Source organism: Mugil cephalus, chromosome 1, assembly GCF_022458985.1.
Source record: "Mugil cephalus isolate CIBA_MC_2020 chromosome 1, CIBA_Mcephalus_1.1, whole genome shotgun sequence".
NCBI lineage: Eukaryota > Metazoa > Chordata > Actinopteri > Mugiliformes > Mugilidae > Mugil > Mugil cephalus.
The window spans coordinates 21,738,427-21,761,727 of record NC_061770.1 but is presented as its reverse complement, the minus strand read 5'-3'; the positions used below and the strand labels follow the sequence as shown (position 1 = coordinate 21,761,727).

Below are 23,301 nucleotides of genomic sequence, written 5' to 3'. Positions count from 1 at the left end.
AGTAGTTTTGCTAATAAATGCTTTACGCCGTGTTACCGGCCTGACCAGAGACGTCCACATTAGAGCTGATTACACCATCTTCTCATTAATTACGCACTTATATCAAGAAAGATGAGGTTTTTCCTGTTTATCAGTGTAGTTTTATCTCATTTCAGTGACTAAAATACCTCAGCCACAACATTATGACCACTGACGGAAGAAGTGAATGACAGTGACTATCTTGTGACAATTCATTGTTCTGTTGGGAAACTTTTAGACCTGGCGTCCATCATGTGGATGTTTCTTAGAGATGTAGCATCCACCTAAACCAGACCAGATAACCCCACCCCATAGCAATGGCACTGATTGATGTATATGACAATAAATGAATGATCCCCTGTCATATCAGTAATCACAGTTGAAAGTACTCCAGGGTGTTATTGCAGTAATTCATTTCCTACATTCATTTACGTTTATATCAGTTATTTGTACTTTAACATGCAGCTGTAAACTCTTTTCATTAGTAATTAAATTAGGAACGGCTGTTACTTAATTGCTGACACCTGCTCTGCAGTAATAAACACTCGTTGCTCATTTGACAAGACGTCAGTATCTCGATTACCACACATTCACTTTGGTTATATTTCTTAATTTCTCCATTTTTTTTCTTTTATGCTGCCTCTGTAATCTACATTTTTCTGCTCCTACAGTTATTTCTTTTTCCTCATGCTCTCTCCCTCCAGTTCCTGTGCACGGTGGTCGCCATCTTGCTCCATTACTTCTTCATGTCCACCTTCGCCTGGATGTTCGTGGAGGGCCTTCATATCTACCGGATGCAGACAGAGCAGCGAAACATCAACTACGGAGCCATGAGGTTCTACTACGCCATTGGCTGGGGTGTTCCCGCCATCATCACAGGTAACACACACACAAACATTATCGCATTCGCTCTCCCTACAGACACGCAAGGTTTCTGTGATATGTCGAAAATAAATAAGTCAGCCAACACGTTATCTTTGCCGCTGTCGCACATTCATACGAACGCTGTGTCTTATACAGTATGTGTACCGACGCACACAACGCACACACATCCACGGCTGCCCTGGCTCAGGAGATAAGCCGTCATATTGACACTTGTATTAAATGTGGTTTCAGTGGCATTTTAATATAGAGATATTAAAGCTGAGATACACATGCGGGTAATTTCTGCCATGACATGTAGTATAAGCAAGTCATATCTTCACTCTGCTTCCTTCCCAACACACACAAACTTGTGTTTCTGTCTTTGTGAGGACGTTCCATTTATATCATGTATTCCCTAGCCCCTTGCCTACGTCGGTGGGAGCCATTTATACTTGTGCGCTCGGCAGTCTGGGTCAGTCTGTGTCTTTTTTGCAGTTGGGTTCGTTTTTTGTTTCTACTTCACTGCTTCACTTTCAACAATGGCTAATTTTAATTTTGCCGAAATCTCGCCAAAGGTGCGTCATACACATGTTTGTACCTTCGAACCTACTCAGTCAATCTTTCCTCGATGTGTTCCACCTTTATTGATCCAAAACAATCTATTTGAAAATTGCGGAGATGGAGAACCAGCCGGAAACATTAAACCGGAAATACACTACTACCAAATGAACCAATCTGTACAATCTGACTGTATATACTATGGACAAACCCATCGTGACGCTAGATTCTGAACCTCAAAAATGAAGTGGGTGGAGGCATGTTGGATGAGCTTTACTCCGCCCACTTTTGGATGCTCCAAATACAGACATGGGGGTCGTGTTTGGGCGTAGCTAAAGCAGCCTGGACGTTGAGACCCACCTCCAACTCTCCGCTACCTGTTAGCTCAGGCTACACCCTGTCACTCAAAGCAGGACCGCCCTTAATTATGAGTTATGAATTTTTTGAATTTTAAACCTTAATAAAAAGTTTTAAAAAATTAGTTAGAGTTACCCGAACTCTACCCTGAAGTGTTGAACCCACGGCTGTCAAACTAATTTTAGTCACATACAGCGCATAATACCCTTTAAATAATGACAACTCAACTGTTTCCTTTTGTTTTAGTGCAAAAAAAGTACATTATGAAAATGTTTACATTTAATGAACTGTTCTTTCACGTAATATTTTCTGGACAACCTGACATTTTTAAGAAGACTAGGTACAATTTCAGCCCATTGCTGCCGTCTACAGTTTAGTGTTGAGTCTCAGTGTCGTGTTATATCAACGATTCTTACGAAAACTGTGCGACCACTAGTGGACACATTAGGAATAGCAGTTACAGTTATTGAAAAATTGCAGTTAAAGTCTTCAGTGTTTTGCACTTACACAAAGTCGACCCACGTGGCCCTATATTTGACACCCCAGGTCCAACCCCCAACCTAAAACCAAGTCTTCAGAGGTTTAAACCCTTGACAGCACAAATTGCCCATGAAAGATTGGCCCCCGCAACTTAATAAAAATGCGACCACTCACACACACAGTTTTCATCCAGACTCATATTGTGCTGTCAACTCTCTTCTTCCATCTGCTGCTGCTTCTGTCACCATCACACACACAAACCGCTGTCTCTCCATGCTTCGAGACACATAACTTAGCACATGTCCCTGTCCTCAGGCTCAGAGGTGTGCTTATCTGCCTGTCTGTCTTGATTTGGGCTTGTCCCGCCTGTCCCACCCTGGTAATTCAGTTTAACCATTTCTTTATACCCACAACTGTCAAAATCCTGACAGTGTTGTCGAAACCGGGATACAAATAAAGAGCTTAGAGTTCACGGCACAAATCTCCTAGCAACTGTTACTCACACGAATATGGGGAGAAATAACCACAAGAGTGATTTAGGGGTGTTTGCTCGACAGAAGCTTGACTGGAGTGAGGGGAGAAACACAGCGAATCCCCTTACACCCTGTAAAAATTGGAGAAATAACAAGCAAAACAAAATAAACACATACTTAACACATTGTAACCTGTCATCTTTACTCTTTTTAAGCTCACATATAATTTGTTTTTTAATCTCTGTGTGAATTTTTTAACCCCTTTGTTTTAAACCTTTTATATCCAGATGTTACTGGTCATTTATATGGAGGAGTAACTCCTCCATAATTAAAAATAAATAAATAAATAAATGAATAAGCAAAAAATACCTACAGATATATGCTACAATTAAATAAATGAATAAATAAATCGCTACATATACATTTGCCATAAATATTTAAAGAATACCTAAATATATAAATAAGTAATTGCATTTATTTATTTTTATTAATTATAGCAGTGTTGGTCGTCTTTACATACTCCGGTCATGGATAATATCTTTTTACAGATATATGCTTATAAAACATGCAGAATTTGTAGGACAACATTTTGAAAGCTGAAGGTTCAACTTGTAAATGTCAATCAGGAATTTGTTGCACACTAGTTATTAGTCCGTATGAAGAGCAGAGGAGACACAATTCAGCTTATACCTTAATCAAAGTCACTGTAGTGGTTTTAAACAGTCCGGTCACTGAAGTCTCTCAGCTCTGACATGTAAGTGTCACATGTGAGGTTGCTGGTAGTCAGACTGTGAACAATGACCAGGAAGTCTTGGCCCAGATATCCATTATCTGCTATCTGGGAATACGCTCAGGAACAGTGGCTTTCACCCCCAGAGGCTAAATCATCAGACGACAGTTGATGGCATCCTAGATAGGGTCAGAAAGACCTAGCCTTGCACAAAGTAATGGAAAACCTGAAAAGAGATATCAGATCTCTGTTGTGCTGTTGATGTGTGTGTGTGTGTTTTACTGCAGCAGCTCTCGGATGCAAAGTTTGTTCAGCTCAGTTTAAATGATTTAGATTAGCTCCAGTATATTTAAAGTCTGAGCATTCACAGCTTGTTTCTGAGGAGGTGGCTACTTCCAGTAAGGTACATCCTCTGTGTTTGTGATTGATATCTCTCTGTGATTGACAGTAGAGGACATCAGAGAACCTCAGATCTTCCTGTCTGATGTGACTGTGTGTGTCTTTGCTGCAGGCCTAGCAGTCGGCTTAGACCCTGAGGGTTACGGGAACCCGGACTTCTGCTGGATCTCCATCTACGACAAACTCATCTGGAGCTTCGCTGGTCCTATCGGCATCGTCCTACTGGTAACTGTCTCCCTTACTTACTGAGATTAAATATAGTGCTGGGGATATGGAAGAGGAAGGTAGTGTAGACCATTAGTGAGCAGTTTCGCCCTTAAAAGATAAGATAATCATGTCACGCAAAGCAGCTAAGCCCTGCTCAGTAGTCCGATAAACTCTACTTCAAATAACGCGTGGCTTCTAAAATTAGCACAATCACAAGATCAGTCTCCAAATGAATTTCAGACCTGAACTCAACCCAGACCATCATTTTAATTGAGCCCCACATCAAACACGACACCTCTCACTTTACTGCTGTGCCATGAATTAATAATTACGATCCAGTTCATGCAGTAATTACTATTATAGACTTCCTAACCCTTATACAAGCCCGTCTGTTATGCATCCACTGTTTCTTTCTTGCAAATATTCAGTAATATGTCTGAGCAAATAACTAAATACGTATTTATCTATGAGACTTTCGCGTTTAATAAACGTACCTTTCCCCTCGTAGACGACTATTCTATCCACATTGATTTCCTTTCATCTGTTCATCCTCAGCCCAGATGTTGCTAACGGCAGTATTGGATTAGCTTAGATGTATTAAAATGTTGCCTTACCTGCCTCCCTCTGTATTGATCTCCCACTATCCAGCTGAACGGAGGGATTTTCACGATCGTGGCCAAGATGTCCTGCAACTCATCTCAGAAGGAGACCAAGAAACTTCCTGTCATGTAAGCACTGCTTTCAAATGAGACTTTTGTGCGTTTATTTCCTCTGGGCCTCATTCTGGCTCCAGTTCAGTGTAATTTTTTGACGGCTTAGAGGCTGTGAGAGGCTGGAGATTTGTCTCGGATGAGGAATTGGTCAACAGTTTCTCCAGTTGTCTTCTTCTCCAACTTTCATCAGTCTGGCCTCTCTACTCTGTTGAGTTGAGTTGCACCCTGATTAGATATACACCAATCAGCCACAAGATTATGACCTTATATTGTGTCCAGGTGGGTGGTAGATGTCTAAGTAACACCCACATGAATGCCAGGTCCAAAAGTTTCCAGCAGAACATTCTCCTGTCAGTGGTTTTAATGTTGTGGCTGATCGGTGTGTGTTATATCACAGATCCATCCCTGTGTATCCAGGTCTGATCTTCTTCTCCCGCTCTGTTTTTCCTCCCAGTGCTACTGTCAGAAATGCCTTCATGCTGATGCTGGTGGCCACCTCCACCTGGCTGTGCGGCCTGATGGCGGTGAACAACAGCATATTGGCTTTCTACTACATATTTGACGTCCTCTGCTTGGTGCAGGTATGAAGAAAGCTTTTAGTTTTGTCGCTTCGTTGTATGTCGGCCGGCCGGATGTGAGCGCGCTTCGATGTTTTCCCTCTCTACCCAGGGTCTGTCGATGATGCTCGTCTTCACCGTGTTCAACTCGGAAGTTCAGGAAGCCTGGAGAGTCGCCTGTCTGGGTAAGAAGAGCCCGGGAGAAGACACACCAAGACCACCACAGAACGCAGTGAGTCTCACACGGATAAACACAACTGCAGCCTGAACCTAAAATGTCATTATTGATGTTGATGGTACATTAGAAGATGGCATGCAAAAACAGAAATATAGGAAAGAAGAATAATGATTGTAATCATGACTTAATGAACTATAACATTATGTTGGGACGGTTGTTACGGCTCTATAACGACTGGATCTGAGATCCTCGCTGCATGGTCCCAAAGTCATTTACTGCGTTTTATCTCAGTATACTCTCCCTGGAGATTCTCACTGTGTCCATTACTAGACAGCACAAAAGCCCTCCTGCCCTCCATTTCTCCTTTACTCTATCCATCCATCAATCTTCGTCGCTGCTCTCCCTCTGCCTTCAGGGTTTGCTGCTGACCCACATAAAATCTAACCAACCAGTGGAGCCCCGGCTGCTCTTTAGCCCTTCTCCTACAAAAGCACTGTCTATTCGGTGACTGTGTTCATGTGCGTGTGTGAAACTCTCTCCCACTTTCACTTTGTCTTGTGCATTTATTCATTCATGGCTCGCTGCACGTTAGCCACGCTGATTATATTGTGTGGGTTAAAGTTCCTTTAAGTCTTCTCTCCTATGCAGTGAACCCCGTATGAAACCTGGATGTTTGTGCATGTGTGTGTACATTGGATCCTTTTAACCCTAATTTTTTTTCCTTCCAAAGTTCTTTCTGTAGATCAGTGAGCAATCTGGGCCAAAACCCGAAGCTATTATTAGATGCACACTACGCTGCTTTTACCCTTGGTGGATGTGTATAAACGACCACTTGAAAAAGACCAATGCCATCCTTCAGATATCCTGACGTGTGCAGTGCTGTGACTTATTTATGACCAAAATACCTACATACAAACTATTTTATTCTTATTACTAGAAAAACAATTTTAATCACAGGCTTCCTTATGTTAAGATTTGGAATCAAAATCATATAAAACAATACATTAGGACATACTGCAGGGGGGTCGCAAAATCTTTGGTTGATTATACATTTTTTATACTATATCTATATATATATATATACACACACACAACATATTTTAGATAAGGGATAAAGGATAGCTTAATATTGAATGCAAAATTATAATAAGAATGTGTATTTCTAAATAGCACTAGGCCGAGTTTAATGTAGAACACATATAGTAGGTAGGGGGTCCCTTCTTAATCTCTCCATCAGTTTGGGGTCCTTGACCTGAAAAACTTTCAAGGCTCCTGCATTAGGAAACATAAATTAGCCCATTTTGAGACTGGGATTTTGTCAATAGCGAACATCTCCCGAAAAAAGTGATTACAGATGAAACTTGATCTGGAGCCGCTCTGTAGGGAAAGTCTCACAGGCCTTAGATATGTACGTGTTATCTGAAACATACACAGTATCTGAGCATCATAGAGTTAGTTTACAACATAATGACTCTGATTGTAGGATAATCCAATTACATGCAGAGGTATTTTTTTGTCTGTGTATCTCTGGCTTAAATACGACCCAGAATAAAATCCTAATGGTTTGTTACCAGACTCATATTCCTAAAAGTCTTTTTTCTCCACCTTCTCCTTCTCTTTGTGTTTGTGTTTGTGTTTGTGTTTGTGTTTGTGTTTGTGTTTGCGTGCTCAGGCTCAGAACCCGTACCACAACGCGTCTCTGTTGGAGCAGAGCGGGCTGCACCGCATCACCCTGGGAACCTCCACCATCTCCTCCGTCAGCTCCGCCAGGTATCGACAGAAACGCTCGCACACTCACTCACTTTTAAACATAATTTACCTTCAAACCCAGAATGAATTTGGATTCATTTGTTTTTATTTAAAGTTCATTTTTATTTTGACACCAATAGGAATTCGCCACGTTCCGTCGATTTGAGATAAATCCGCTTCGGGGAAGAAATTCCCTCGTTAATAAAGCCCCCGCTGTGTGTTTTGTGGGTCAGTGGGGTAAAGATAAAGAAGACTGGGTGAAACAACTTACTGTACTATATGTAGAGCAACACTAATGTACTCTGAGAGTGGATGTTGACTTCTTTACGGCTCAGTGGGCGTCTGCCTGGAAGTCTGATGTACAGTATATGGTAAATCTGTGTGTGTCTGTATTGACCCGTGTGTGTGTGTGTGTGTGTGTGTGTGCTTTCTCAACTTCTCTTCTCTTTTCCCGTCAGAGAAAATCTTTTGGCTCGTCAGACTCTGGAGCAAAACATTGTCCACACCGGAGCGACAGACCTGGATGTAGCCATGTTCCACAGAGATGGAGGTAAACCCATAAATACACTTATTATTATTATTATTCTCCTACTCAAATTGCATTAGAGAATACAGTAAGCACATACTGTACGAGAGGGAAATAATCCCTCCGGTTACATCCTTCTGCGCTTCCACGGACCTTGCAGTGGCATGTCTTTAGGTAGCTCATGGACTTAATTGCCCTAATCAGCCGTGCCTGAGGAGGTGTGGATGAAGACGTGGCTGAATGCGACTGGGAGGGACACCACTTATTGGCCCTGTTTAGATCTCGCATTAACGACCATCCTGGCTAATCAGATCACATTCAGAACACACCAGGACGCATTTTGGAGGTGGAGATTTGACCTCATTTCTTTGGTAGCGTGAACACACAACACGTCCTGGGTCACATTAAACCACAAAGCAGAGGTTTTCTTATTCAAGCAGCGACAGAAAATCAGGAATGAACAACAATACCTTAGGGAGACAGCAGTTATCATTTTCTACTGTGCAACTGCTCAAATGATTTTGGGGTTTACTTGTGTACAGAGTACAAAACTGCAGATTGCGTCTCAAAGGGAAGCTGGGGACTATTGAAATAAAGTGTTTATTTTAAGACCTCTTTCATCTGTCTCCGCTTTACGTTCGTAAAATGAATGGGGACTGGATTTATTCTTTATGGAGGCTGAATATCTGACATCTTTTCCGAATGGGGACTGTTCAAAGCTCAAGTTCCAGTTCATTTTGTTTAACATGTTACATGCACTTTCTTTTCATGTCTCTCATTCCTCTCCTCCTTTTTTCTCTCGTCCCTTTCTTCTTCCAGGTGAGGACTCGGACTCTGACTCAGACCTCTCCATGGAGGAGGAGCGCAGCCTCTCCATCCCTTCGTCCGAGAGCGAGGACAACGTCCGTCTCCGTGGTCGCATCCAGCGGCGATTCAAGCGCTCCAATCACAGCGAGCGTCTGCTCACCGAACCCGCCAACAACGGCACAAAAGGTAAGCGAGAGGCTTCTTCACTTTGTCCTGTTTTAATTCAGGTCGAGCCAAATGTCCAATAATCATCATTAATGTTGTCAGAGGATCTGGACTCAAGGATCTTTGTAAAGCAATAGTTCACAGAAAACATCTCGTGAGCATCAACTGTTTCTCCCTTTGAACAGCTTTTAAATGTTTTAGTTTAATTCATTATTAATAGGACACAAAAATAGATAAATATACTATTAATGCTTCCTCAGAGCATCAGAGGTCAATGATATAGTATTGTGAACTATTACAGAGGTGTCTGTTTAAGTTACATGTAGGAACATTCACAATCAGCCACAACATTATGACCACTGACAGGAGAAGTAAATAACATTGAACTATCTTGTGACAATTCAGTGTTCTGCTGGGAAACGTATGGACCTGTATTATGAACGTGGTCATAATGTTATGCCTGATCTGTGTATAGGCACGGTAGCACCCGCCCACAAAAGGAAAAGCCGGTGCTAGTAGTCACTGATCGATACCTTTCTTTCTTCCTTTCTTCTTGCATAATGTATGAGCTCATTCTCCGAGTGTGAGATAAATGTCGTGCGTGTATAGTTTCTTTGAAAGGTTTCACGAGGAGAAAAGGCCGGATATGTGCAAATCCATATAGATAATCAGCTGATGGTATAATAAGCCCATTTGAACCAGGCTGAACCAGACCGGAGCTGAGTGCCAGGGTCCAGATGGTCAGCACACGCCGATCAATACATCAGTGGAGTCAAACTGAAGGGCCTGAGCACCGCTGAGAGATCTGGGCTTTCTCCTGAAAGGTCACGGTCCAATAGCGTCCTGTTGGTTGTGGCAAAGCAACGGCCCGCTGAAAGAAAATAACCATCTGTTGTTGTGCCGTCGTTAAAAGCACGTCACAAAAGGGAAAAGGATCGAGAGCAAGATGTGCTCGTCAACGTTTGCTCCTCGGGTGGATGGTCCCTTAAGGTTGGAAGGAAAATAAATCGAGAGACAGAAATTCTCATGTCTGATCATTTTAATTAAACCATCTCAGCAAACATGTTAAAAAGCAAGAAAAGGGAAATCTTCCCCCGATCCCCGTGCACAGGATTTTTCTTGAAGTACTTTTTGTTTTTGCTCTGATCTGAAACATCGTGACACCTTCTTAATTTTCCTCAGCTGTCATTTCATAACGAGCGTGTTGTACGCTGTTCGTCTGCTGACAACTGTCGCGGACATCTGTTTTGTGTTCGTGAGGATGCACATGTGGCAGCTAAAGACCTGATGTCACATTAAAATGATGAATCCTAGAATACGAGTGTAGATTTTATGGCCGGCTTTATTATTAAATCAGTCGGGAAAGTTCGTAAGAGTTCTCCTCATCGGTTACGTCAACAGAAACTGAATTTGTCAGTAACCAGAGAGTCTATGTTCTTTTTGTGCGCAACAGATCTGGATGGTAATGACCTTTTGTCCTACTGGCCAGCTTTGGAGGAGTGTGAGACGCACACACTGCAGAAGTGGGGCTCGGAGCGCCCACTGGGGGGAGATTACAGCAAGGACGCCGCCAATAACAACCAGCTGGACGCGGCGCTGACCAGCGGAGACGAGAACGGCCTCACCCAGCCACACAGGCACCGCAAGGGTGAGAGAAACACGACTGGAGGCTGCTCTGAAATGTCCATTTTTTAAAAAAATTAAACGACGTAGATAAAAGACACTGAGCCGACTTGTGCATATGATTCTTTTAAGTCATTATTTCTCAGACGCATTATTTGTGTAAGCGTTCAGTCTCAGCAGAGTGTGGGTCCTGAGGTTTTAGATGTCAGTGTCAGCCCTGATTATGATTGTGTAAATCTATCCTCTTCCTAATCACATTTCCTGACAAACATCCTCTCTGAGTGACTCAGCCCCAGTCATCAGGATGAAAATGGTACTCCTTGCCAAGAGGAGGATGGAGGAGATGTCGGCATGAGCTGAGTCAGCAAAGCATCATTTAAATGACGGCTCGATAATGGAGACTTTATCAGCGGTTGCTTTTTATTTATGGAAAAAGAAAGGGTAATTATTTGAGTACAGCTTCCAGGAAACCTTAAGGCGTCCTCCCTCTCAGATATCACTTTAATGATTCATGTCCTAGTTTTCTTGCTGGCTCCCATTTGGTGTTGAGATGTGAGAATTAGAGCGTGTTTGTCAGAGTACAATGATTGTTGACATGTGAGTATTTACACTTAAATCACCACTATGTGCTGTTCATGGAGATTTACTCCAGGAGTGGAATCAGCCAAATGTCTCCTCAGTGTACCTCAGTGTGGTCCTTCAGTTATGGTCGATGGTCCAGTTCTAAAAGCCCAAATGACACTTCTGTGTATTTATACACAGACAGCATTTTATCGCCTTCCTTAAACCTGGCGAGAATCCTCCACGACACCAGACGAGAACATCCATCCATGCTCTCTGCAGCTCCTACCTGGTAACTTTTTCAGACTCCACTATCATCTGGGTGGGAACTCACTGTGCCTTGGGAGGGGCGTGCTGAGGAGACCCACGAGAAGAAGATGAGTAAGTGCCAAGGCCTGGTGGAGGAGTGCAGTAGCTGTGGGTGGCAGACACACTGCCAGGCCGAGGCTTCATGGGCAGTTCCCTCTGCAGAGACCGTTGGCTTGTTGCTGCTGGGTTGCGAGCTGGGACTTGATCACCCCTGTTGGGTCACCTGGGGGAGGGAGTATGATGTTGAAAGACCCGAAACCTCCAATGAAGATAGTGATGCCACAATCAGAATGCATCCATATGATATTGTCATGTGCGCATGTACGCACCTGAAGACACATCAAGAAGCAGAGATGCGAGCAAAGTTGGACATTAGTCTCTTGTAGCCTGAAAGCAGATGTGACATTTTAGAGAAGACACGTGTGCATGCACACACACTCCTCACAAACACAGGACGTGGCTGAAAGCAGTGTATGTACTTTAGTTGTGACTCATTTTAAAGTCTCTCTCAGGACTCCCGGCTACACGTCCTGACCCAACACGCTGCTGTGATTCACAACATGGTCACAGTGAGCAAAGGTCAAAGGAGTTTTTTTTTTTTTAACTTTCCTTTCCGTTTGCCTCCTGCTGCAGCGGATTCATCATGTCTTCTTTAGGTTTCTGCTGCTTATCCTTCTTCATTTTTATTTTCTTACTCCTCCAGGTATCCTTAAGAACCGCCTCGGCTGTCCTCCAGCGCTCCAGGGCCTGTCCTCCATGGGCCGGGTCCCCAGCGAGCTCAACTGGTACCGAACCTCCACCCTGGGACACCGGGGGGTTCCCGCAGCCTCGTACGGCCGCATGTACTCAGCCTCCGCGGGTGCCGGTGGAGGTTCGGGCTCCCTCTCCCAGCCGGCTTCGCGCTACTCCTCCAGGGAGCACCTGGACTCGCTCGCTCGAAGGCAGCTGTCCAGGGATCCTCTTGGCAGGCAGACAGTTGGGGGGTCGAGGGACCGGCTGGACTCCCGGGGTTCCAGGGACAATCTGGATCTCCTACCGAGGAGGAGGGAGCTGGGACTCGGGCCAGGACCAGGTTTAGGGGCCTTGGATCACCAGCGGGTCTCATCGTCCAGGGAGAACTTGACAGGATCCAGGGACAGACTGGACAACCATCACGCGAGCAGCTTCCACGCCTCGAGGGAAGACTTGAGTGGGAACGGGGCGGCCGGAATGGAGGCTTACCTCAGTGGGTCTAGGTCGCAGCTGAATTCGCTGACTCGGCGGCAGGCCTCGTCCCGGGAGCACCTGGGAGGGGCGCTGATGAGCAGCAGGTCGAGAGAGGAGCTGGATCCCAGCGGGGCCCAGCAGGTCCAGCCGTGTCGGGAGTGGCTGCGCACGCTGCCTCCCCGCCAGCCCTCCCACCCGGACCAGCCCCTCTCCTCCTCGCCTCCTCCCCCCATCTCCGAGGAGCCTCAGCAGGAGCAGCTACCTCCTTCAGCCCAAGTCAGAGGACGACTGGACTCCGCTCCTCCGTGTAGGTACCCCAGCCAGACTGTCCCCCAGGTCGCAGGTTCAAATCCAGCCCCCCTGGGCCGACAGCCGTCCAGCGAACAGCTGGACATCCTGTCCTCCATCCTGGCTTCCTTCAGTTCCAACGTCCTTGCTCCTCCCGCCGCCGCGTCCAACCCTGGTCCCAACGGCTCCGTCCACGGAGCCTCCCCCTCCCCTCCCCAGTCGGCCACCTCCCACAGCATATCCGAAGTGTCCCCCGACTCAGAGTAAGTCCTCCTGTGTGGACCTGACCCGACTGAAGCTAGTTACAAGCTCTGAGAGAAGTCAGAAATTATGCTAAGCATTGTGGGAGATGGACCAGAGGCACTTTTCTTATTATTTCCATATGTTTTAGTGATGTCTTCACACTAGTATCGAACTGATACAGATTCTAGCCTTGGTATCGATAATATCGATATTTAGATCCACCCCTAGTGTCAAGACCAAGTTGCGAGAACTCACAAAATGATGTAATTCTGTTCTCGCACAACAAACACATTTCTTGCTTCTCTGGGAGTATGTAACCACCTTTAGTTCTCTTCCTTTCCTTTTCTATTTTACATCGTCTTCTGTCTTTATTATCGGCATGTTTACATCTATTTATCTAGACTTCCTGAATCTCCTTCCGTTCCTCTTCCTACTCTCCACTATGTTTCTTGTCTCCTACGTCTCTATTTGTCCTTTTGCCTCTAAAGACTCATGTCTGATTTTATCTTTACGTGCAAATGCATTTAGAACCGGTGGAGGAGGAGGAGCTGTTGTATGAACCCACTGACGACTCGTTCTCTTCCCCTTCACCTTAGAGCCAACAGAAGTGAAGGACAGTCTTGATGACAGCCTCCACACCCCACAACGGATTGCAACGGTGCTGGAGGCACGAGGGACAATATCGAAGGTTGTGGACGGGCGGGAACCGCCGGGACAACGTGAGACACGGAGGGAGGACAAAAAAAAAAAAAAAAAGAGAAAACATCCACTGATAAAACCGCTTTCATCTGTAGGCGGCGTATACTGTATAAATCAAGTTGTTTTGAGTCCCGCCGCCTACAATTAACTCTGGTTCTTTGGACGATGAGTCAACCACATCTACTACCTAATAAAAAAAAAACTCCTCAGATTTCAAACTCAACGAAGATCCGTCGAAAAGAAACAACAACAAAAAAACAACAAAAACAAACGACTGTAAATAACATTTTTATACATTTTGTATCTTTTTCATTGGAGATGAAGAAGAAAAATCTCTTGTGATGTTTCTTTTCTTTTTTTAAAGCGATTTTGTCTGTGTGAGTGAGGTCGGTGCGAGTTTCTGTTGAGGGAGAGTTTATTTTCCCCGTACCTAGAAATACAAAAAAAAAAAAAAAAAAAAGACGAAAGAAACAAGAATCCCCAAATTTCTCCCCCTAAAAAAATTTTTCCTCTGAAACTTTTCCTCACACCCATCGACTTTATGTATAGCAGCAGGGGGTCCGGCAATAGAACCTGATGAGATTATCAAAACCGAAATCTATCCAGATATCAGGAAGTGATTGTAAATAGAAGAAGGGGGTTTATTATAAGGAGGAACAAGATGATTGTGCAGAGAGGGATTGCTATACAAAAAACACAACGGTGCAAAGTTCAGCTATTAGCGTCCAGTCACGAGTGTCTCTTTCGGGAGATTGTGCTGTTTCGTGATCCACTGTGTTTGAATGTGACCTGGTCATCTGTGTATCTTCGTGCCTGGTGCCGTCTGAACCGGACCATATCAGTCCGCTGATATCACAACACCATATCTTTAGTTGTCGCCTGGAGGCTCGGTGGGTGAAGGTCGATATCTCTGTCTGCCTCTCTGGTACCTTCTGCACTTTGATGATGCACCACGACTCAAACCTGCCTCAAGGGATCGCCACGGGAAACGGCGACAGCATCCACGGGACTCGTTTATATACGTATATATATAGAAAATGGGAAAAAAAAAAAAAAAGCTTCTCTTGCAGAAGTTCTGTGCAAACCTAAGCCAAAGGGACTTCAAAACCTGTACGAAACATCTCCACTTTTCCGTCACAGAAATAACATCTGCAGGGTGTGAACGGCTAAAGATGGATTTTTAGTTTATTTTTTTTTATAATAACTGTGTCATGATAGAAGGCAAAAGTGGATCTCTGTTTTTATTAACGAGGCCTTAGATCTACAATACAACCCACTGTGTTTGGTGTCTATAAGGAAGCGGATTTTTATTTGTTTGTTTTTTATTAGGAGATAAGCAGATAAGAGGGAAGACATGAGATATCTGTTTGGAGACATGAAAGCAGCGTGGGATCCGCCTGAATATATCAGCTCACAGCTCTTTATTTTTTCAGTTTCTGGGTGGAGATTACCACCGGAATATGTTTTCTGTGTGAGGAATTTCACAGAAAGCATGCACAGGATGAAGACTTTCCTACCAGAACACTCACTTTTCTTTTCTTTTCTTTTCCTTTCTTTTCTTTTCTTCTTTTTCCCCCACATGGCTTAAAGCGCTACACAAAGATGAGGTACATTTCAAGATCCGACAAAGAGGAAAAAGAGTAGAGGAGGTGCCAGCTGTGTCAGTGCTAAAAGGCTCTTAAGTGGGGTTTCCATCAGCAGCGACAGCTTTTTTTATCACAGGTGTTTCTGCAAGCTCTGAATCCAGGCCTTAAGGTAGCAACACATGATGAATGCATGGAGGCTGAGAATTTTTTATGTTTTTTTTTTTTTGTTTTTTTTTGCAATAATGAAATTGCTTCTGTAGAAGAAGAAGCTAAATACAGCACAGGAGACACAGGACAGAAGAATAACAACATAAACCAGATGAGGTTGACAGGAGAACGAATTGGGTCAGAAACGGAGCAGAAACCTGACCGCAGGGAGGGAAGACGTGGACGTTACTCACCGCAAGAGAGAGGGAAAAGTGAAGTGGATGGAAATTCAGAAGCGCACACATCTCCCCGGTCTGACCGCCGCTCGGTCAACTCCCGTGTCTTTGGGACGTGACAAGCGAATATCTATCTGTCACACTGGTATCGTTGCCAAATAAAAATTTAAAAAAAGAAAAGAATACCCACCAGTCTGTTAAAGGAGTAGGACACCTAAACAAAAAAAATATATCTCCATTTATTTTTTCACAATTTCATTTCTCTTCAACCGACCTTTAATCCCTTTAATCTACAGACATGAGATTTATTTATTGATAATTTATCGACAGTATTGCTGATTCATTTTATTTTTTTATTTATTCATTTATTTTTGCCATTCTTTTTTTGAATGAGACGCCGTCGTTAAAGGATGTATGGATGCTTTTTATTTTTTCGTCCAGTAATTGTTTTCTACATGTGACGTTTCTTCTGAGTCTCTCGCAGCAGCAAATTCAAAGATGGAGGATGAGAAAGCTCAATTTTTCTTAAGCTTCAAATATTTACATCTCGGATTGAAATCTGGTAAACTTCAATTTCAGTATCTAAACATATTCAGATTAAAAGTCGAATACTGGGTGTAAATATAGCGGTTGTGATCCATACCGGACATCTTTTTACCCCCTGCACACTTTTATAGATGCAAAGCTGCAGCTTCACAAGCATAAAAGCAGGTTATTAACAGCTGCCACTAAAGGGTTAACAGGGTCGGGGCGAATTCAGACTCAAGCATTGTGGTTTCAAATTAAACAAGATACAAAAAAAATATGGTGGACTGAAGATGGAAGAAAAGAAAGAGATGGGGAGAGGAGGAATGATGGGAGATTGTCTTTGTTGGCTCGTGTGTTCATTAAAAGATGCCTTCTGTCCCGCCGTCGGGATGGAAACAGCTGTTCCCCTGTTACCGCGGAAACAAGAGAAATGTTGGACATTAAAAAGGAAAAAAAAGACTTATTCCTACGAGGCTGCTGTGTGTGTTTGTATTTATTCTGCCTGAGACACAGGAAGAGGTTTTTCATATTCACGAGAACAGACACTTTCAGGTGAAGAAGCAACGTGACAGACTGATGTTTTTTTTTTTTCCTGAAGTTTTTTGAAGTAGTTTCTGTTTTAAAGTAGTATTCTGTCAAATTCAGACATTCGCCTGCCACATTAATACAGTCAGACAGAAACAGGTTCACCCAGCTGAGACTGAGCATCACTGCTTCTTGAATTTAAAGGTGTAGGAGCAGAAAGGGAATATAATATTCATTATTATGTTTTCTTTAGTGGTCCATAATTGTCCACAGACCGCCACCATGTCGCACCACCAAGTTTAGCCCCAACAAAGCTTCACTCACCATCGGTTCTCCTGCACACTCGCTCGGCTGCAGTCTGCAACCTCACCACTAGGTGTCACTAAATCTCACACACTGGTCCTTTAATCCTACAGAGGTTGAAACAAAGACTGATCAAATCTCATTTTAAACTTGTAATACTACTACTTGCTTAAAATGCAGATTAAATTATAGATTCAGAGGACAAATAGTGATAGGAACATCATTTTTGTGTAAGCACAGTATCATAGCAAATGATCAAAAGGTCTTCAACGTTTCCAGGCCAAGGACCCCCAGACTGATGAGAGATTAAGTCCCTCTACCTACTATATTTGTTCAACATTAAACTCGGCCTAGTGCTATTGATAAATATTCATTATTATTATCATTTTGCATTATTTGTTCAAATAATACATACCTAATGTTAGCAGCTGCACTGTTAGCTTCTCTTCTGCTTATACTGCAGCGTGCATCTGAGATTTAACCTGGGGACTGAATGGGCTCTCAGACAGTTGTGGGGAACCTGACAGAGTCAGCGTGTAAATATGCGGCCTCATGATTGGCTCAGCAGCGATAGGGGCGTGGCCTACTGTGTGAAACGGTGCGGTGTTGAGGCAACTTCTGCATCGTTGAATGAGTGATGCACTGAGTGCTGACTCAAAGATGACGTCTTCTGCCTCCATTTATCCCTTCACTAAAATATGTTGGATTCATGTTAATGTGGATTTATAGAAATTTAAATGTGTGGGGAAAAATTTAAAAAGAAATATATATATATATATAAAAAAAAAGATTTTGAATTTTGGACCCCCCTGATGAAGACCTATGTTCTAAGTGTCTAATCTCAGATTTCAAGATAGTGACTGGGATTCCCATAATCCCAGTATTCCTGTATGGAAACATCTGCATTTCATTCATTACTAAACAGTACGGTGACTATTATTTGGACTGATGCACATCTACCCATATTTATGTGTTTTTTTTTGTTATTTTCAGGGTCTAGGACAGTTCCAGTGAAGTCAGATCTTACAGTTCGCCTACAGCTAAGTGAATGGTGCTGAAAATGCTGGCAGATTTACACAGAGCTCAGATTTTTGGGGCTGAATGGGAGAAAATCCCCACTGAACCTGGTGGAAAGTTGGTCTGGAGTCACTCTGTTTAAAACTGATTAAGCTCCAGGACAGAGGACAGGAAATGAGTTTGGGTCGACATTATGTAGTGATGGACAGAAGAGCTTCCAACTAAAGTTCTCTGATTGGCTGCAAGACTATTTAATTAGACACAGAGCTCTATTTTTATGTGCATCAGTTGAAACAAATAGTGTGCTGTCATATTTTGATAATAACAAACCCCTAATGCAACCCATGATCCTGGAAGAAGATACGAAGAAAATGACGACAGGTGTCCAGATACATCCACGTGAGACGTCAACACTGCTCAGGTTTTTCCATTTTCTTTTATTATTTTCACTAAAAAGGGCGGCACAGTGGTGTGGTAGTTCTGTGTGGAGTTTGAAGGTTCTCCTTGTGTCTGTGTGGGTTCTCTCCGGCTTCCCCCCCACCGTCCAAAGAACTTGTCAGGTTCTTAACTGGCTGTAGGTGTGAGTGTGAGAGTGAAACCACGTTGGCGTCAGGTACAAAAGATCGTCCTTTAGGACTGTCATTCTCTACGTTTGTACAGTGCATTATTTACCATAACCCAGAATAACCTGAATAAACTCAAACCACAGATTTACAAGATGTGCAAATTAAATCCTTACAATATAATATAACAGTCTCATATTACTTTAAACATTCTTTTGCTAAACATTCTTTTACCTCTCAGTAGCGTGTATAAATGTATAAAAATAGTCAACAGTTCCATGATATCAAGAATGAAACATGCACGGTTAAAAAAAAACAAAAAAAACAAACACTGGTTGGGGATCAACCAGTCTGATCGCGTCTTCTGTCCTCGTCGTCGCTGCTGCTGGAGGAAGACGGCGGCACGTCCTCCCCCAGCCTCTTTAGCTTGGCCTTGTAGTAGGCCTTCCTCATCCTGAACGCCTTCTCCTTCTGCCTCGCCGCTTTCCTCTTCTCCCTCACCAGCTCCTGCTCCCACGCCAGCACCTTCATCCTGTTCTCCCACTCCAGGATCTTCATCTGCTGCTGCTGCTCCAGAGCCTCCGTCCTGTGCTGGATCTCCAGCCTCGTCAGGTCCGCGGGGTCGTGTCGAGCCGGGCGGCAGCCAGTGGAGGGCTCTGGGTCGTCGCTGCCGTCGCCGCCGCCGCCGCCCGACGGGTGGAGACGATGAGGGAGCCGGGAGGAACCTGTGAGGACGGAGTGCAGAAAGATCAGTGAATGAACCGCGTATGGTCGACCTGTTAGAGCCGCAATGAGAAACCATGCATCCTTCCCGCTGGCCTGGATACAGATCTAAAATAGCCAATTAAAAACATTAGAAACATTTAACTGCAGTAATAATGAGGCTCATTCTCCTGACAGTTGCTGCGTTTCCATTCCCCCCTAGAAATATGCAAAACCTAAATATTGTTTGTGCTTTGAAGTTACATCCTACCTCAGAAATGTTTCTGTCTGAGAAATAATTAAAGGAATCTTTTTCAGTCATAATTTGTCTGCAAGCTCATTCTGTTAAAAAAAAAATCGTGAGAAAATCGTATCGTTAACCGAGTATCGAGTCCGTCGTTACATCCTTATAACCCACTAATTAAACTATGTTGACACACAGACGTTGATTGTTCGGTGCACAATGAGCCGGTGTGTGCCGTCTCACAGGGACCGTCTACAAAGTGCAACGCCAGAAAAAGCCACATGAGAAACATTCAATAACTTCACTGATATTCTCTGCGGCATAACAAAAATGAAAGTGTTTCAGAAAATTCATTATTGGCCATTCATTGAACCTTCTGGAAATGATTAATGTTTTGAGCAAATAATTAACACTAGCACACCTCGAGCCACTAAAACTCTTCTGTTCTAAAATAGCCCTGCGTTTCATGGCTCCCGTGAATTTACACACCAAAGAGAAATCAATATCAATATCCCTCTACTATTTCAGAGGCTAAATTTACCTATTATCTTATAATGAGACTATAAACCCGTGTAACAGAGCCTGTTAATTCTCATCCACCATCACCACCCGTATGTGATATCTGCAGGATTATATTCTGAAATCAGTGTTTGCCGGAGCAGCTTGCAGGTAACCGTGTGTACCTGGTGTCGTGAAGTAGGGAGCGTTAAATGTCACGTCCTGCAGCTCTGCATTGTGGGAGGTGGAGTTCGCGGCGGGGCTGTGGAGGATGTCCGACCAGTCGCCGCCCGTTATTCGGTCCAAGGTGTCGCGGGGGACGCAGATGGCCACGTGCTCCTTGCTGTCCTCCGCCTGATTAAAAAAAAAAGAAAAAAAAAAAAGAGGTGGAACGTTTGTTGTGTCTCGTGTTCACGTTGCTTCATGTCTCAGGGTGGAGTCCTGCCAACTACGCCCCTAAAATAAATCTGGAAAGAGTTTAGAAGCATTTTACCCGATTCACGCTGCCGTTCGTCTGCCCAGCGACACTGATCGACATCAAACTGCCTCCTTATAGAAAAAAAAAAAAAAGGCACAAGGAGACAGAGACAGACAGGGAGGGACCGCAGGTTAATGTCTATCGGGAAAAATAGTCAAAGAGTGCCCCCATCTGGTGGATGGAGATATTACACCTTCACATATAAACACACATCTCCAAAGCACCTTACATGCACACACTTGCCAGTTCATTAAGTACACTAGTGAATTACATCATTATGAAGGTTTGAAGTTTTTTTTCTTGCACATGCGCATTCTTTTTAATTATTCCTGAATTCCTTTTTTGATCGTATTGGTGTAAACTAGCTCTTTACTTCTATTCAGAGGAAAAACTGAGTCCACAAAAAAAAGAAAAGTGATATGTAGTTGTAATTTTATCAGTCCGTTGATAAAAGGCAGTCAAACATTTTGTTTGTTTTTGCATTTTGTTGAATCTATTTTCTGGTTCAAATCTATGTAAATGGCAAAAGACCAAATATCGATGCTTTTAGATTTGTATAACAGACATAATTCCACAATCCTTATGTGTTTTATTGATGCCTCTAAGGCCTTCGATCGGCTGAACCATGACAAATTATTTTATAAGACGCAAAACAGAGGGGTTCCCACATCTCGTTTTTTTTTTTTTTTTTTGGTTTTCACATCAATGTAAATGAAATGGGGTGATTTTACATCTTCTCCTTTTAAAGTATGCAATGGTTCCTGTGTCCATATAGTTCTGGCCTCCAGCAGTTACTCAGAGCATGTTCCCAATATGGTTCTGACTTTGATATTAAATCCAATGGTAAAAAGAGCAACATTATGATAGTCAGAAGCAAGGAAGACAACAAATTGTCACTTCCTGTCTTCTCTCTCTCTCTCAGACACTGTCCTTAAAACGTGTGGAGAGGTCAAATACTTAGGACATGAGTGTTGTGTTTTTCTTCATTCTTTTTTTTATTGTTATATGAACCACCCCTGTGTCCGAAACGGAAAATGTTGATGATGATGATGATGACGCATAAAATCCTCAGATTATTCAAACACATGTCATTTCCTGCATCTCTTCATTAGAAGTTTTGCTACAGTTTCACAAGACTGGTTCTGAATCTGACCCGACAAACCTCCAAACTCTGGCTACAGACTAGGGACGAGAAAAATGGCATTTGGCCCTTATATCTCAGAGGATGGAGGAGGAGGTGTCTCACTTCCGGGTTCATGTCCTAAAAGTATGTCAAACTTTGAAACAATTTCAAACTTGTGTGGGGTTATTCTTCTACTAGAGCCTCAAATGTGTTTGCTTTAACAATGAGGGAGAAGACATTTAAACGAAATAAAGTCCAACTTATTTAGTCTGTTTAGAGCTTAAACTCTGTCATGTTTATAGGATCTAGATTTGTTAATGACAAATAAATTGGGTCTGGTTTGTGATCTATTCTAAACCATGGAAGGTTTAGTTTGGTTTATAATTTAAAATATGTAAAAAAATAAAAATAAAAAAAAATAGAAGAGACATAGCTGTACTTTATGTCACAACTTATATAATATATAATATTAACTGAACTGTATTGTGTATTATTATCATTATTATTATTAATAATCTTGTAATAATTCACTGCCTGTGGTTCTGATCTGGGACACATGTTAGAATGCTGATACCAAACACAACAACATCAACACAAGCTGCAGTTACAAAAAACAACGCATGCATTAATATATGTCAGCCATCCCTTGCTTGTATTTCCTGGATGGAAACCGACCTTCCAGCAGCTTGCGGACGGCCGCTTTGTGGCCGGCTCCCCCTGCGTGGCTGGTGAGAGCAGCCTCGCCCATGGTCTGAAGTTTGATTGATTTGCAGCAGGCCTGGCACCGAGCGAAGTGTATGTCTTGTTTGTCCTTCACCAGCCAGTCCTTGTAGATCTCCTTGGCGAGCCACGAGTCCTGGAATTTGCATTTTCCGGGCATAGCTAGTCGTGAAGTTAGCTGGACCGGAGCCGATACCTCACCTCCAGGCGTAAAGGCGAAAACCCATTAGCGTCAACAGCGTCGCGGTGCGTTCATGGCCTCTCCGGAATTCACTTCCTCCCAACATCTGTAACACTGACACTTGTTTATCCTTTTCAAAAATTTTACTTTTCAGTGTCATATAGTTTTTTTTTTTAAATCATTTTAATATCTGTCACATATTTTGGACCCTGTCTTACTTTATCCAAAACACGTTTAAAGAAGCAACCGGACTTATTGAGTTTTGAGAGGACGTTTCGCTACTCTTCCTAGTAGCTTTTTCATGGCCCTATCCTAACAAGCCATTGTCACAGATGTTATTGCCATTGTTTCATTGGGGCATCATTCATAGGGAAAAAGGACAGGGACACACAGCTCCTCCACCCTCAACGAACCTCAAACTTTCCTTACAACTGAAGAAGCTACTTGGATGCGTGGCGAAACGGCTTCTCAAAACTCAACAAGTCCAGTTGCTTCATGGATATGTCATGACCTATTATTTACTATTTTATTTAATAGTGAAATGTATCCTACACATGACTGCCACACATGTTTTAGCCACACCCCGTGGCTAAGACATGACTGAAAATGTGAGAAAGAAGGCGCAAATATGTTTTTTGTTAAATTCGGTGCTAGCAACAGTTACAAAAAGAAAGAAAAAAATAGAAATACGTTTTTCCTCCATCAGATAGTTCAACTTAACTGTCCACGACATCCACTTT

General features: G+C 43.1%; 2 protein-coding genes across 5 annotated transcripts in view; one reads left to right on the top strand and one right to left on the bottom strand.

Moving 5' to 3' along the window:
* The window catches only part of celsr3 (cadherin, EGF LAG seven-pass G-type receptor 3), a 117,763-nt gene extending 101,083 nt beyond the window's left edge, over positions 1-16,680 (top strand). For 2 of the 4 annotated variants that reach the window (XM_047594330.1, XM_047593457.1), the window contains 11 exons: positions 723-897; positions 3,992-4,104; positions 4,735-4,814; positions 5,254-5,380; positions 5,469-5,588; positions 7,207-7,304; positions 7,742-7,833; positions 8,629-8,802; positions 10,235-10,429; positions 11,978-13,031; positions 13,608-16,680. In XM_047594330.1, the coding sequence (XP_047450286.1) occupies positions 723-897; positions 3,992-4,104; positions 4,735-4,814; positions 5,254-5,380; positions 5,469-5,588; positions 7,207-7,304; positions 7,742-7,833; positions 8,629-8,802; positions 10,235-10,429; positions 11,978-13,031; positions 13,608-13,635 (2,256 nt within the window). In that variant the 3' untranslated portion in view covers positions 13,636-16,680. The remainder of the gene's footprint in view (positions 1-722; positions 898-3,991; positions 4,105-4,734; positions 4,815-5,253; positions 5,381-5,468; positions 5,589-7,206; positions 7,305-7,741; positions 7,834-8,628; positions 8,803-10,234; positions 10,430-11,977; positions 13,032-13,607) is intronic. The other 2 variants (XM_047595123.1, XM_047595871.1) reach the window with 2 other exon arrangements.
* A 1,789-nt stretch (positions 16,681-18,469) lies between these two features.
* LOC125017322 lies at positions 18,470-22,638 on the bottom strand. The gene is made up of 4 exons (XM_047600747.1): positions 22,336-22,638; positions 20,553-20,608; positions 20,245-20,413; positions 18,470-19,340 (listed from the first exon to the last, which is right to left on the bottom strand). Exons 1-4 carry the CDS (start codon positions 22,538-22,540, stop codon positions 18,958-18,960), a joined length of 813 nt encoding a protein of 270 aa, XP_047456703.1. The 5' UTR covers positions 22,541-22,638; the 3' UTR covers positions 18,470-18,957.
* Positions 22,639-23,301: the final 663 nt, after the last annotated feature.